Source organism: Falco peregrinus, chromosome 5, assembly GCF_023634155.1.
Source record: "Falco peregrinus isolate bFalPer1 chromosome 5, bFalPer1.pri, whole genome shotgun sequence".
In the NCBI taxonomy this organism is placed as follows: Eukaryota; Metazoa; Chordata; class Aves; order Falconiformes; family Falconidae; genus Falco; species Falco peregrinus.
The window spans coordinates 59,096,724-59,113,322 of record NC_073725.1 but is presented as its reverse complement, the minus strand read 5'-3'; the positions used below and the strand labels follow the sequence as shown (position 1 = coordinate 59,113,322).

The 16,599-nt window shown below is 48.7% G+C and overlaps 1 protein-coding gene across 1 annotated transcript; it reads left to right on the top strand.

Moving 5' to 3' along the window:
- The first annotated feature begins 258 nt into the window (after positions 1–258).
- On the top strand, positions 259–15,098 carry MYD88 (MYD88 innate immune signal transduction adaptor). Its single transcript, XM_055803692.1, has 5 exons — positions 259–1,018; positions 5,726–5,857; positions 8,150–8,330; positions 9,360–9,451; positions 11,464–15,098. Exons 1-5 carry the CDS (start codon positions 667–669, stop codon positions 11,616–11,618), a joined length of 912 nt encoding a protein of 303 aa, XP_055659667.1. The 5' UTR covers positions 259–666; the 3' UTR covers positions 11,619–15,098.
- Positions 15,099–16,599: the final 1,501 nt, after the last annotated feature.

The following is a 16,599-nucleotide window of genomic DNA, read 5'->3' as shown; positions in this document are numbered from 1 at the left end:
CCTGGAAGCTGGAAACTGTAGCTGAGAACTGTTTCGTACTCAGCATCAAAACCCAGTTGAAAACGGTTCCCTGGCCAATTTAAGCATCTTACTTTTATGCAGAATGTTGTACTTGGTGGAAGGGTTTGGGAACTCGCAGACAGCCGTATCTGTGCTGTCGCGGAGCGCTGTCACCGGCCGGGCAGCCCGGTGTGAACGCCTCCAGCCCCAGGCAGCCCTCCCTCTGGCTCCGGGTGTTACCGCCGGGATGCAGCTGGGCCTCTAGTGCGAAGCGCTGCCGCAGGGCTCGCAAGCCTCCGCGGGCGCTTAGCGGGGCGGACGGTTCCGGCCGGGCCTGCACCGACAGGGACGCGGCGAGTTCTGCTGCAAGCGGGGACGAGCCCCGCGGATCTGAACGCGGGCGCTGCCGGGGCCGCGCTGATAACGCCAGCGCTCGTAGTACGGGGCGGCGGGGATGTAGCCGCCGGGGCGGGGGGTCGGGGGAAGCCTCCAGGGCCCGAGCGCCCCCCCGCCCCCGCGCTGCGCGCCCCCGGGGAGCCCGCGGCAGCCCCGGCCCCAGCCGTGCCCCCGCGCCGGGCGGAGGGCGGGCGGCGGCGCGAGGCGGGGCGAGGCGGGAAGCGAAAGGGCCGCGGAGCCGGCGGGGGAAGTTGCGAGAGCGGCGCGGCCATGGCCACGGCGCCGGCGGGACCCGATCCCGGCCCCGGCCCCGGCCCCGGCGCGCCGCCGCCCGACCTGCACGCCGTGCCCATGGTGGCGCTCAACTACGGCGTGCGGCGCCGCCTCGGCCTCTACCTCAACCCGGCGGCGGCGGCGGCCGCCGACTGGACGGCGCTGGCGGAGCGGCTGGGCTGGGAGTACCTGGAGATCCGGCGGCTGCAGGCGCTGCCCGACCCCACGGGCGCGCTGCTGGAGGAGTGGCCGTGCCGCTGCCCCGGCGGAGCCACCGTCGGCCGCCTCCTCGACACCCTGCGCAGCCTGGGCCGCCACGACGTCCTGCTCGACCTGGCCGACAGCGTGGGTGAGGCGCGGCGGCACCCCCGGCCCCGGGAGGGGGGAGCCCGGCCGGGCCGGGCCGGGGCTGGGGCCGGGGGCAGCTCGGGGCGGTGTCCCGCGGCCCTCCGGCTGGCCGGGGTGTCCGCAGGCCGCGCAGCGGCGGGGCCCGGCCGGGCTCGGCGCTCCCTCGGAGCCTGGGAGGGAGGGAGGGAGGGAGGGAGGGAGGGAGGGGAGGGGAGGGGGTGCTGGCTGTGTTTGGCGTTGCTGTACCATCCCGGGAGCTGATGCTAAGAAAAAAGCCCACGCACGCAGAAAAGCCGTTCCCAGGCTGTGGAGTGGCCTCCTCGGAGCCTCACAGAGCTTCCAGGAGGGAAGTGAGACGCGTACTCCTACCTCTGCTAACCATAAGCCCTGCGAACCCCGTCTTACCGCAAACCTGCACTAACAAAGCTTCAGTGTGTCCAAGGATGCCGTGGGCCAGGTCAGCCAGGAGGCAGCTTGTGCTGACACAGGACAGGGTGAAAATTACAGTCCAGTGTGACAGGAAGATATTTACAGGGAGAGATGAGGGTTGTGTGGAACTGGATAACAGAAGGGGAAAATAATTGATAATGGAAGGAAAAATAATTCCTTGCGTACCGAAAAAACAGTTGAGATAGGTTGGTGCGAAGTATGGAGGTCCTTGTGCTGCTTTGCTAACTTGTTCTTTATAGACTCTTCATATTCTTCACCCTCACAGAAATTCAGAGGGAAGCCAGTTGTCAGCAGAAGGGGAGGTTCATTGCCGGAGGATTTCCAAAGCCAGAGGCTCCATTGATGTCCTGTGTTGTATAATATAGGTTACTGGGCTAGTGATGAAGAAATAATAAATCTCATTTCCTGTTACTCTGGGAGATAAGTGAAGAGGTAGAGACTCGCCTATGTAGAGAGCCTGACCAAGAAGCAGTGGAGGACTTCCCTCTACTCTGGTTGTTCTTCCTACTTAAGGACACACTCTGAACACCCAGTTTTGGGAAAGACAAAAAGCCTGGTGTGCTTTGTGACCCACTGATCAGAGGTTCTTAACAAACGGCAGAAGCTTCCAGCTGTGCAGGGGAGCTGGGACCTCACAAAGACGTTGGGCACCACCTAGGCTGCTTCTGGCCCTGAGTTCAGGAGCTGGCCCGGTGGACGGAGTGTGGTGGGTGGTCTTTGTCAGAACCTGAACAGACAGTTCTCAATAGCAGAATAAGTGGGAGGAATCTGAGCTTCAGGAAAGTCACAAGTTTAGCCCAGTGGTAGGTCACGCTGATAAGGGGAGACGAATGAATTCTTGGAAGAAAGACCCACTGAGGGCTGTTCAACACAAAAGTACTGCCTCTGCCTCAGGAAATTCCTTAACTGCAAATTGTCCAGCAAATAGATTATAAAAATAGGTTGTAGATTATACCCAAAAGATAGATTATTTTAGGAAAATATCACTGTATGCTTATTTTATTCTTATGTTCTCCCTTAGGCATCTGGTTTTGACCACTGCTGGAGACAGGATGCTGGGGTAGATGGACCCTCAGCCTGACCCAGCATGGCCATTCCTCTCTTTTGTTACTTTTGGCTGAAGGTTGCAGGTAGGGCCTGTGACCGGCTGCTGGCAGTTTGAGCTCTTGCAGGACTTGGAGATACTTCCACTCGTAAGAGGAAAGGAAACGAACAGCTGCGTGTACAGTATTTCCTGATGCCAAGGGCATCCATGTGCACGCTGTTGGGACACCTGCAGTAGGATTCAGCTCAGAATCAGAAAACGTCAGTACGGAGGTTTCTGCGATCTGCGCTCATCATAGGAAGTGCAGATCTGGGGCACGGTTCGGCTGCTCACAAGAAGGCATCTCAAGTCATTTGAGAGGCATCGGGGTATCTCACATGGCCTCTACCTTCTGATGGACACAGACCATTCATAGGTCTGCTGTCATACCTGCTGGCCCGTAACAGACGTCTCGGACACTCTGGAGTCTCTCGAATGACACCTGATGCCTTTGTGTGGGCAGGTGAGCCAAGCTGCTTTGGGATGCAGCATCCCTGTCAAACACAACTCGTCCCTGTCAAACACAACTCGTTGGTGCTGTGCAGCTCCAGAGGATGTGGTTCGTGGTTTCTGCTGCAGGACCAGTTCTGTGTCTTCTCCGTCATCTGCTCCATTCCTGGGTATGCTTAGGGTGCTAAAGAGCGGTGTCTCCTGCAGCCCTGAGCAGTTCCACTTTGGCCGCTCTGTACAGCAGGGCCGTATTTAGGAGCTCCCCTGTTGCAGCATGTGGCGTACAGACTCTTGCAGGATGCAGCTTTTCCATCCCAGCAGATCTGCCCTAACAGGGATCTTTCTCAGCAGTTTATTTTGTTCCGCAATCACCTTCAGGGCTGTGAAGCTCTTCGCTTTGGTATATTTACATTAACTCTTTCCTGCTGAAACTTCATGATTTTTGTTTCTTCCTGACACGTTATAAAAGTGCTGCTTTCCTGCTTGACAGTTACTGGGTCTGTTCCTTCTCTCTTCTCATCATGCTAATCATTTTGCACTTTAGGTTTTCTGGTTTTAGTCTTTCTTTCCGATACCTCAGGTTTCTGTTTGACTGTGAGAAGAATGTACAGCCTGCACTGGGTTAATGAGATGCTGGGTGGAGTGGGACAATTTAGCTTGGAGGAGCTTCTTGCTACTTTGTTGTCCTGGTTTGCATCCTTTTGCTTTAGGGGCCTGCAAAGTCACCTCTGACCCTCCTTCGCTCTGGTTAACCTGTACAGCCAGGCACTGTTTTCAGCTGGGGACTAATTCAGGCCCAATCAGTGAAAGTCTTTCATCCCTTCAGGTTCACTGGGCCTATGGGCAGTTTTGGTGCGACAGGGCCCCCAGTTTGCACTTGTAATAAACCCACAAAGCTCCGGTGTTTTGTTTTGAAAGCTTTGCCCAGCCCTCAGGGTTATCCTCTGGGGCTAAACAGGGTCTGGGATTACAGCATGATGCCATCAAAACTCTGTGGGTCGGCTTGCCTAGAAGAATCAGGAGAACACTTGCGCTCATGAGAATGTGTTTCAGCCATGAGTGGTGCGGTGATGAGCTCTGGGTGCCTATCTGGAAAAACGCGGGTCAGGGCAGCGTAGATGCCACTTTTGCAGCTGGGAGAAGCAAAGGGAGAATGCAGGGAGCAAATACACTTAAAATGAACATTTCTGTATTGAGCAATAGTATTAGTGTGCCTTGAAATAATTGCCTGTTCTTGCCTATTGAGCAGTATTTCGGCTCGAGAGCCTGGCTACCTAGGGGACCGTGGCACATGTAAGATGGTACCCATGTGCCAGTCCTTCCTGTGGAACTTGCGAAGCCGTTGGCCAGTTCAAAGCGGCTTCAATCACGATTTCAAAGACACAGACTTACCTGACACAGAATGTGCAGGCCTCATGGCAGCGGGCTTGTGCTTTAGTGAGGAAAGACCTGAAATCTGAACCTTCTGGTTGCTAAAGAATTCTTTGCTGCAGGACTGGGGAGGAAGGGGGAGGAGAGGGACAGATGGGAATGCCTCAGCCTCAGGAGAAGCCTTGATCAGATCTGACACCTTATTAGATCGGAGACAATCCAGTCACGAGATGCAAAACTGTGAGATGGAAGCAGAGGATGAGGCTTCAGGACCAGAAGTTCCTGCAGACCTGCTGGTTTCCCGTCAGGGCAGTCACAGCTGTGCTCACCGGGCTCCCACCGCGTCCTGCACTTCCAGGAGATTCTTCACTCTGCTGCTGCTGTACCAGTGATCTCTGTAGCTGTGCCAGCCTGGCCCTCTGAGTGATCAGTACTTTTCTGCTTTGTAATTATTGGGGCTTTTTTTAACCTTGAACGAGAAGGCTTTAGGGTGTTTCATCTTTTTCTTAATTCCTGGTTTCAAATCTCCTTTTACTTTCAAGTTCTTCTGTAATTGTATATTTCAGAGTGGTAGAGACTGCAGTTTCTTGTCACTTCTCCGAAGACTTAACATTTAGGTTTATCATTTGTTTTTAAACAATATCTCTTTGTGATGAATCTGTATTCCTGTTCGGAAAATTCACAGCAGTGACTGTGACAGGCCTGGTTGCCCTTCCGTTATCCCAGAGGGGAGGTACACACCCACTCTGCCAGAGATAAAGAGGATCCCTACTAGCTGTTGCACAATATAAAAACAGTTTCAAGGGTTCCTTAGTATTTTACACAGTCCTCCTGTGTGTGGTGAGTGTCTATACTCATTGTCACCTGCAGTTCTGGCTGACAAAGGCTGGTGGTGTGAATCAGCTAGCGTGTGTCTGCATTAATAAAATATAATAAGAAGACTTCTAACTGAGAGTCCCCTCCAATTATTTTGTTAATTTAAATATTCCAAAAAGCATAACAATGGGAGCAGACGGTAGAGTTGAGAGCTGTTCTGTATGTGATGCATGCTGTTAAGTGTACAGGGGTATACTAGAACTAAGGATAATAGGAGGAGATTGGTTAAAAAAGAATAAAAGAAAGTTCTTTAAACAGCAAGGGTGTGCTTCAGGAATTAATTGCTAGAGGAGGTTGTGGAGGCAGCATCAGGAGGTTCAAAAAGGGGTGAGAGAAATTCTAGGTGCCAAAAAAACCCAGACAGGGCATTTCCCTCTAATATCCTTGATCCATGAAATAGCTATTCCTGTTTTAAAGAACTCCAGCAGTGTAAAGCCACCGTCACAGCAGCCTCTTGCACCTTATGTGGTTTTGCAGAGGAGGACTGTAAGAAGTACTTAAAAAGGAAGCAGGAGCAGGCTGACCAGCCACTTCAAGTGCCAGCAGTAGACAGCAGCGTGCCAAAGACATCAGAACTGATGGGCATCACCACCAGGGATGATCCGTACGGTAAGCACCCGTGATGACATTGCTGCGTGATACCTCATGTCAGAATCGCCTTCAGCTGCAGCAGACTCCCATGAGAAGTGCAGAAAACCTGTTTGCTTTCATTACTCCCCATGACACTTCATAACCTAGGTCAGAATGCTTTAGCTGGTAGTCATCAGGCATTTTCATTTTTCCTGTTCCCTAGAGCAGAGAGGAAAAGCAACCCCAGGAAACACCATACCCAGAAATGGGCTGGCACAGAGCCCACTGGACACGCATGGGAGGAGACTTCCCAGAAATGTGTCCCTTAGCACAGCCTGGCACACAAAGCACAGCGGGTTGGAGTCAAGGGGGAAGGATGTCAGAGCCGATTGCCTTGGCTACGCTGCCCTGCCTTCGGCAGATTTAACCACCTTTAAAAAGGAAGCAGGGTTTGAAGTACGGCTGGGTGTGAAGTCAGGGGAAAGAGGAAGCACAGTTCTCTGGGTGTGCGCTTGCTGGGCTATGTGCAGCTCTGCACGTGCAGCCGTGTGCATGTGCAGCTGTGTGCTAGGCTGCGTGCACAGCCTTTGGTGTTTCTAACTGCGCGCCGGGCTGCGCAGGCAGCTGTGTGCGTGCTGGCTGGGCTGCGTGCGCAGCTGTGGGCTGAGGAAGTGGACCTCATGTAAAGTTCTGTGACAGCTGGAGCAGCAGCTGAGGCTGAATGGAGATAGAATCACAGAATCAAAGAACAGTTTGGGTCAGAAGGAATCTTAAAGACCATCTAGTTCCAACCCCCCACAAGGGGCAGGGCCCCCTTCCCCCAGCCCTGGTGGCTCCCAGCCCCGTCCAGCCTGGCCTTGGGCACTGCCAGGGCTGGGGCACCCACAGCTGCTCTGGGCAGCGTGTGCTGGTGCCTCGCTGCCCTCACAGGGAAGGATTTCTTCCTAATATCTCATCTAAATCTCCCCTCTTTCAGTTTAAAGCCATTCGCCTTGTCTTATTGCTCCAGGCCCTTGTAAAGGGTCTCTCTCCAGCTTTCCTGTCAGCCCCTTTAGGTACTGGGAGGCTGCAATAAGGTCTCCCCAGAGCCTTCCCTTCTCCGGGCTGAACAGCCCCAGCTCTCCCAGCCTGTGCTCACAGGGGAGGTGCTCCAGCCCTCTGAGCATCTCAGCTCACCTCTTTAGATGCTCCCTGGCTAGTCCGACTTTGAGTGGCCACCTTTGCTGTACATGGGGACATGATAAACCCTCCCCAAATGTCCCTAGACCAATATGCTGGTGTTTGTACATGGCAGCTTTACCTGGTGTGACCCCCAGGTTAGCGCTGTGCTCTCAGCACCCTCAGTTTGATGGACCCAGCAGACAGTTACCCTTCTGCTTGACTGGATGCTTCTTGGGTGGATCTGCCTGCCGGGTTCATATTTTTCTCAGCAGCTTTTTGAGCCTGACCTATTTTTTCACTGTCATAGGCTTTAACTGGCATAAAAACTTGAAAACATGTGTAGTGGCATTGATACGGAAAAATATAATACAGTGGGAAACTATTCAGCAGTATTAAGGCACTTAATTACAAGAGACATTGCCCTTAAAATGTAAAACACTAGTATTTAGATAATGGGTAACTAAACAAGAGCTGCCAGCCATTAACACCTTGGGAAAACGGGGCCATTCACTTCAGGTATGATTTCAAGTACCCAAGTTTGACATCTTAGCCATAAAAATTTCAGGTTCCAAATTTAAAGGCCTGCCTTGTAGCTCAATGGATGGCAGATGTCAGGACATTGCTGGGTGAAGGGCCTGCAGGAAGGTTTTGGTTGGGAAGTTTGAATCTCTGTCACCTGAACTAGAGAACCAGGACACAAAGCCACAAAGATATTTCAGATGTGTAACTGCCAGTGAAATCCCAGAGCATCGGGGCTCTGAGTTGCATCCTCTGGGGTGCAACCCTACTCCCTCCGGCTCTTCCCAGGCCTCAGTCTCCCTTCGACTCTCTGGGGCTGGTTGTTACTGCCCCTGCAGATTTTGCACGTCTCAGCTGCCCCTCCCCAGCCACTGCCAGCAAACGAGGGTGTATGTATGTGAATAGCCTGGACTGTGAACCGAAGCGGTCAAGGCACAGACATGTTACCTCCTGCCAGCCCTGTTACGGACAGGAGTCTGGGCTGAAGGGTAGCTCATCTGGTAAAATGTTAAATTGCTTCCACAAGTTTGGCCAGAGCTTGTCTGTGAAAGCTCCTGATTCTGAGTCCAAGTCTGTGAGAGCCAGTGAAAGTTCACTACAGGAGTTAACTTCATTTATAGAAGATGACAGCTAAATTTTTAATGGTTTCAGGGAGCGGAATAGAGATGTTTGATGCCTTCATCTGCTACTGTCAGAAAGACCTTCAGTTTGTCCAGGAGATGATCAGGGAGCTGGAACAAACAGAGTTCAAACTGAAGCTCTGTGTATTTGATCGGGATGTCTTGCCAGGAACGTGTGTGTGGTCCATCAGTGGAGAACTTATAGAAAAGAGGTAAGTGAACCGTGGCTGTTTGGGACAGCTGAGTGTAATGGAACATTATGCTCATTTTACCATGATGTCTGCAGTGTGGTGCCAGTGAAGCAGTAAAAATCTACAAAGATGTCTTTATGGGGTTTGTTATGCTCTTGGCTCAAGAAGGAATACTCAAGCATTCCCAAACACATCACTTCATTGTGTTCACAAGAGAGACGGCACTATAGTGAAGCTGCTTATATCTGATCACTTTTCTTTGTCTGGAATATCCTGCAGTCACATCCTTGGAGGTGATCTGGACATGAACGCAGCTCCAGGCGGAGTTAGCTCCACCCCACAGTGTGGGGTTTGAGGGGACAGCACTGGTGTTGGCTCTGGCACTGACTTCAGGGATCCCTCAGACCTGTGTGGGACTCAGGGGCAGTGGAGCTGTGAGGCATAAAAGCAGCTCCCCAGATAGGGAGTGAAAAATCCCAAGGCAGGTGTTTGGGTTTTACCCGTCAGCCTTTCAGAGCATTGTTCAGAGCATGCAGTGCAGCCTTGTTGCCTTCCATAAAGAGCCTAACATGTAGTGCAGAACCAGGCACCTCGAATGTAATCAACAAATTGGAGAATAAAGCTCAAATGTATGAAACCAGGTGAATTCACAGTAATATGAGTATATGAAAGCTCAGTCCAGTTCATTCTAGTATTAAAAAGTACTGGTTATGTTCAGTCAATAAAGGCAGTGTGTAAGCAGGTAATTAAGATGGCATTGTTTGTAATATATAGATAGAGGATCAACCAAAGACTGCACAGACGATCTGGACTTTGCTGTTTCCTCTTTTTTTAGTATATAAGTGTGTATCTGTGATCAGGTTTTTGTGTGTAACGTAGCGCTCTGTCTGGCAGTAGCCCTTGCTCTGTAGTTAATTCCTGCTGGAACACAGCTGGTGGCTTCCTTTCTCCACTGGAGCAATTCAAAGGAATACATACTTTTACCAGTGTGAATGAGAAGCATCCCTCTTGACATTTTATTTTTTTCTCCCCTGACTGCTTCATCTTCAGGTGTCGGAGGATGGTGGTTGTCGTTTCAGATGATTACCTGGAAAGCGATGAATGTGATTTTCAGACCAAATTTGCTCTTAGTCTTTCCCCAGGTAAGATTTCACAAATACCCCATTTAAAATTGCTTATCAACATTATAATTTTAATTACAGTAGCATCTGAAGCTCCAGCTGAGATCAGTGGGCACTGTACTGTTGGGCTCTGCACAAATGCAAAATGAGGGGTAGTCTCAGATGTGTTTAAATAAATTAGATAAATACGGGTGAGAAAGGAGAAAATAAATAACTGAGAAGTTACAGAACAGGTAACTCAGTCTCAGACCTGGGTTCTCACCACTGACCTACCTTTCACGTGCGCAAAAGTCCACCCAGGCCTGGGGCTTGCCCTGGGTATAATGTCCTTCACTAAGCAAACAGTCATTTGTCACTATTAGAAGCAGCCATTAAAACTCATGGTGGCTTTATAGTTTTGTTGTGCAGGCAGGGACCTGGACTTGGTTCCTTGCCCTGCTGTTGACCTTCTGCATGACCGCGAGCGAGAAGCTTTTCTGTCTGTGCTTCAGTGCTTCAGCTGTCAAGTGGGCTAATGCTGCCTGCTTCAGAGACATTGTAGCTGCATGTCAGGCTTGTGAAGTGCTTCAGGATTCATATGAGAAATATGCTACTAAAAAGTATTATAATAAAATTAGGGTGTGAGTAAATGCTGGGAATAGGGTAGCAACTAGCAAACACACAGCTTTTTGCAGAGATGCTTGAGTATTGTGGATAGGTAAACAAAATATGGAATGAATGTTCAGCTTGGATTGGAAAAATCTGTTACATATTTTGTTCTGAATTGAAAAGCCATCAGATTACTTCTGTCAAGTCTGTTCAGATTGCTTTTCTCTAGCCACTAGCTATTCTACACTTGAGTATGTTGCTGGGGAGAAAGTGCAGCATAGCCTAACAGTATGGAGCATACACAATATCAGTAGGAGTGTCTGCACATAAAATCTCTTTTCTAGATGAGGTATCTGACATGGTATTATAAGTGACATGCCAGAGGTTATGCTGGAAGCCAGTGGCAGAGCTAGGAATTGGCTTCATCTTCCTTGACACAATAGTTTCATATGATGGCCATTAATCCATTGAAAGCCCCTAGCATGTTGCATCAGCCCTCAGTCATCAAGACTTGTAGCAAAGTCCTTTTAGTTCTTCACCAGTTTTTTTGTTGGCGTCATACCTTTCATTAGAACATCAGGAAAAGAAATGTCTGTTCATATGTAATGACCTGAGCTCTTCCGGTAAAAACACGCCTGTAATTACAGGCTTACAGAAATCAGAGTTCCCTGTTTGCGTAAGCTAACTGGTGCACAGAGAGGCTTGGTGGCAAGTTCTGGGAGCTCCACAGATTACTTAAGCATCTGCTGCAGTTACAAAACCTTGGTTATTTGCCTCATCCAGGTCTCAGCACCATCACTTGCGCTGGGCAGCATGGTTCAGCTAGTAGTAGGTATCCCTGTGGAGAATTACAAGGGGAGAGGCTCCTTTTTAGAAGAGCTGCACCTTCCAGCAGTAGCATTCACAGGGAAAGTTGTCTCATCTTGTGCATGCCTCAAAAAAAAGCAGTTCGTGTTAGCAGAGTGCTTCCTTGCTGCCCCTTGTTGGGTAACATCTGCAGCCTGAGTAAATCAGGGTAGAGAAACGGAGGTAACCCAGTGAAGCTGGCCAGCTAGAAGCAGGTTAATCTCAGAATTTTCTCTTCATACACACCTGGAAGTAGTTAGAACTGTATACTCCCTTTTGCGTTCCGCAAGGAACTGCACTCTGTTGGTTTTTATCTGCAGTACGTGAGGCCTTTATCACTCCCAGCTGGGATCAGCGCAAGCTGCCCTACGCATGCTGGACAGGGCCCTACTGCGTGTTGGAGAGAGATGTTCTTAGCAGAGGGCTTGGGATCCAGGAACTTGCTCTCCAGGGTGAGAGCTGGTTGCATTATAATGAGATGACACACCATCAGGAGCAAACCTGGATCTTGTGATGTGTGTGCTGTGGTGGGGAGAGAATGGAGACAGGATCTGACTGTGGCTCTGTGTAACCCTCTGCCTGTGTGACCTGTCTTTCAGGTGCTCGTCTCAAACGGCTCATTCCAGTCAAGTGCAAAACCATGAAGAACGAGTTTCCAAGTATCTTACGGTTCATTACGATTTGTGATTACACCAATCCTTGCACCAAAAAATGGTTCTGGACAAGACTAGCAAAATCCCTCTTGCTGCCCTGATGCAAAGTCATGAGAGCTAGGTGCTTCCTGGTAATCCACCCTGGCTGTGCCTTCGGACCGTGGTGGTGTTCACGCAGGGTCTTTTACCGCTTCAGAACCTGGATCCTTGCAGTTGGTGTTTGGAGCCTGCAATGGGGAGCAAAGAATTTTCTCTAGCACTTTTTCATAAGTCGGAAGGGGAAGTAAAGCAACTGCGTGGGTGTTCCTGTTTAAGTCAATGAGCGACAGCATCCAGCATTTTGTGTAGTAAACACTTTTAACTGAAAATACAGAAAATATATTTAAAGACTGAGTGTCTAATACAAGAAGGCTCTATTGTAAGCAGTTAATAAGACTTAGAGCCTCAAACCACAGGTTTTCTTAAATGTTTTCTATTATTTTAAGAGCTGTTTAATGGCTATAGTAACACCTAGGGTTGGTGGTTATTTTTTTTTAGTTTCCAGTGAAATCCCCTGGCTGCCCAGTGGTATGCAGGATCTGAGGTTTCAGACTTCTGTTTCTTGCTTTGTGAATGGCCAGTGCTATGAGAATGACTGATTTTGGTGCCCAGCCTGCCCTGCCAGGGCCGATGTCCCCTGCCCAGCGCTGGAGCCCCACTGCTGGGCAGCACAGGGGAATGCGGGTGGGCTCTCCCCAGCCCGCGCTGGTTCTGAGGGCAGACAGTCTCCTTTGGTCCTTGTTTTGAGAAAAGCAGAAGCCTATTTTAATTGTTAAAGCACTGCAAAGGAATGAATGGGTTTCCCATTGTCTTTAGCAATATCTGCAGAATTAGAGCAATTATCCATGTAGTTATAACTAATGCAGAATTACTGAGCTTGATTTATTTTCTGTGGACATTTTCCTCCTCAAGGTATACTGCAATATTCCTGTCTTGTGTTCATTTACAGGGTAAATCCCTTGTCACTAGTGTTTTCTCAGGCAGTCCCTCAGATTTACTCTAAGCAGGGTTTTTTTGTTCATTGACAGCAAAAATGTAAGGAAAGGCATGCTCTTGTACCGTGTTGGTCATGTCTGTCTCTGTTCAGGCCACATTTGATTAAATGACCTTATACTAGTGTTTTATATTCCCAGATCTTATTAAATATAGAGTCTTTCGTAGAAATTCAGTCTTAAAATAATGTATTTTCAGTGAAAGTCCTTGCTATGCAAAGTGCAGGCTGCTATTGCTCATTGACTTGACCAGGAACCGAGCTGTGCACCTAAGTGGGTCCAGATCTTAAATTGTTTCACCTTCAAAAGCCTTCCAAAACACATCAGCTTTTGGGATGCCTCAAAGGTACAGGGATAAATACTGAATTAAGAGCGTATTAAATTGTCAATCGGTCTGTTTAAAATATAAAGGTTAATGTTACATTAATAGGAAAGAGCATATTTTAATTAACAGCCACAATAATCACTGTATTTCTGTGACTAAGACTAGTGGCAACATTGATACTGCTCTGCTTGTTAGATTTAGCCCTGATCTAGTGGATCTCATCAGTTCTCAATACTTGGGGGTGAGGGGCAAGGGTTCTGCCCAAAGTAGCATTCTGAAGTGACCTGTTGGTGTATTAAACAGATTTACAGTAAATATTTACTTTCTAAATTGGGAAGAGAGGAATCTTGCTTATGTATCTGCTTGAACTCTGCCACTTTGTTCATTACTTCAGCCACTGACTCATGTTGATTTTTCAGCTTAATGTTTTACTAGTTTACATTTTGAAGGTTGCATTTGGATGTGATTTTATTTTATTTTTTTAAAGGATTTGTTTTAAAGCATTACCAGGGCTGAGGTGCAGACGGAAATGCAGGCTCATGCCTTTCCCTCCCTATCAATGAATGGTCCCTTACCAGTACGTGCTGCACAGTCCCGTCCACGCGTGGCTGTGGGTTCCTCCTGGCTGACAGCCCGTGGCCCGAACACGGTGAAGCCTGTTCACGCACATCACGTTGGCATCAGGGGCCGTTGCTGGATAGGCTGAGCTGGGTGTTTTTCAGTCCCTCCTACAAATATAACTGCTGCCATCGTGCCAAGGTGACGTTTGCACCTTTCTGTCTTGCTAGAACAAGTGAGAAGTCTGTAGGCATGGGAGGAGAAAAGTTAAGCTGATGAGGGGTTTCTGAATAGCTTGTCTTCATGTCCTGTTGCCCTCAGGCCTCTCCTGCAGAAGCCGAGACAGCTGCTTGCCTCGGGGTTTCTACATAATTGTTAAATGTTAATTACTGAAGAGTTTCTGGAGGCTGCTTGATCCCCAGGCGCTCCCGGGGCTCAGTGAATTCTCATACTCTGGAGTGTCTATAAACATTAATTATGGGTCATTATTCGCAGGACCAAACCAGATTCCTCTAGTTTGGAGAGCTGAAAGGGCTGTGGTAACTAATTAGCGGGGAGCCCAGGCAGAGGCAGCGGCTCTGCAGACGCTAGAGGGAAGCAATGGCCCATGCTGGCACCCCGGGAGGGCTCCTGCCTGCGGGGTGGGATGGAGGAGGCGGCAGGCATGGACCCGGGTCTGGGGTGGAGGAAAGGGGAGTGGGGTTTTTTCCTCTGCCCGTTGCACCCTTTTCTAGGAGGCTATACCAAAACTAGCGAGATTTTTTGTCAGAATGAACCTTGTGCAGTGTCTTCTGCGTGAGTCCTGATGGGTGGTTTGGGACATGGGGTGTTGCAAATGATGAAATAAAAAATAGCAGCAAAAATAATGTTTGTAATAGATGATCTGGTGGTTGCCAAATAGGGAAGGTGCTGCTTCTGGAAGGGAAAGCAAAAAGAAGAGCTGAATTTGTAAATTTGATGTCCAGTAGATAAGTGGAATATTCCAATTAATCATGAAAGATGTCTGTGCTTCGGTGGGATCTTGTTACCACCCTGCCCCCTGTGCCCTGGCCCTTCTGTGTGCCTGGTTGGAGTGCTGGGCAAGCATCACTCTTGTTGGACTGTTGCTTTATTACAAGCAGTTACAATTTGTCTTACAGGTTAAAATAATTATTTTGGGGTAAAGCGAGGTAACAGCCCTAACACATAAAATATGTGCTTTACATATGTATCCTCTAGAGTTTATGCACTTCTGATATTTTCATATCTGTCTTGTCATGGTAAATTGATGAAGTGTGACATCTATGACTAATATAAAATCTAGGTATTGTGAGCACATTTCAGTGGCAGTGGTAGTTCTCCTCCCCTATTTCATGCTCAGTGGAAGGTCAAAATCTTAAACACCTTTAAGAAAGGGAATTACAAAACTGTGATGTTACTGGGGGTTTTTTATTTTTGTTTCTTTCCCTCTCTGAAATTGTCCTAGATTAATCTGTTGGTACCAAATCGCTTATTTTTATACATATACATTTATATTTATATTACTTTCTATCCTAATACAAATCTGTAGAAAAACATGTGCTGTATAGCCATTCTGAAGATAGGCAATGATTTTGTAGTTTTTCCTCCTCAAAACCCCAAACTTTCGCTACTTTTGAAAGCATTTTAAAATAAAGAATTACAATGCAGCAGGCTGAAAGTACTTCTTGGGCATAAGAAAATAAATATTGGATCTCAAAGTGAAGTGTTAGTAAGAAATTATATGAGCTAGTTCTTTTTTATTTCTTCATGTTTTGCCTAAACAGCTTCCTCAGAGGGGGTTTTTGGCCATGCCTGGGAGAGGGAGAGTTTTGTCATGCCAGGAGGAAAATTGTCAAGGAATTGTACTTCAGATGTGTGGTTCCTCTCCAGGTCTCATTTTTGGCTTTGCCATTTGTGTCTGTCACCGTCCTGGACTTGCTCCAGCCCTAGTACCCAACAGGCTGGAGGGGATGGAGCCGGGGCTTGCTCTGCCCGTGCCTGGCGAGCAGGGATGCCGGGCCGTTAGCTCCTGCTCTGCATCCTTTCTAGAGGCCCCGGCAGGGGATATATTGCAGTGCGGCGATCTGGAGGAATTTGCCAGCTTTATTTCCTTTGGCTCTGAGTCAGTCCAAGCCAGGGAAATAACTTACAAACCCAGCAGCTGTCAGGCCAAGGCCCTGCCACAGGAAGAGATGAAGGATCACTGAATCATAGAAGTGTTGGTTGGAAGGAATTTGTGGAGGTCAAGGACGAGCTGCACTTCACAACAGGAGGCTATACGCTAAGCCACTTGTGGGGCAATATCCCCTACAAAGTATATGAAGTAATGTCTTTGCTATGGCTACTATGAGTGAACATATGGACAGTGATATGGAAACCATCCCTGAACATACTCCGCTAGATAGAAATCGCTGGTGAGAGCAGCCTGCCAGGAGAGTCACAGAATCACAGAATGGTTTGGGCTAGAAGGGACCTTAAAGATCATCTAGTTCCAGCCTCTCTGCCATTCCACTACACCAGGTTGCTCAAAGCCCTGTCCAGCTGGGCCTTGAACACCTCCAGGGATGGGGTATCCACAGCTTCTCTGGAGTCCCACTCCTAGAAGTGCTGGCATCCCATCAGTTTCAGTGCCGCTTTACTCCACTCACCTGTTCGCCTGTTTTTGAGCAGTTAATGGGTTTTGCCCTTATCTGAGCGTGAGTGTACCTCCGAGTCAGGTGGGATCAGGGGGTCCAGCACAGGAGCTCTTTCCTAGCTGTCATTCCTCTTGTGCTAAAGAAATATTCCCGGTCCTCCATTTCACTTTGATGCAGGAACATCGGTGCCATTTCCTCGTTTACTGGAGGACAGCATTTACCTGGTGAAATTCAGTAACCACTGCCGAATGTTCTAAGCTTCAAGGGTGGAGGGTGAGAGATGAAATATTGCCCCTCGATGGATCAAATTCTGTTCTTCATTACACTGACACGAGAAGAGTTGCTTTATCACCATTGAGGCACTGATTGGTGCAGAGGGCACATTTACAGGAAGAAAATTAGGACAGGGAAGAAAATGCAATTATGTATAAAAAATGGCTGGGAAAAATGTTGTTTGAGCATTCTGGAAACATATTGTAATAAGGCAATAAAAAGAAACAAACCCCACAAGTTTCACATTACTGGAAAGCAT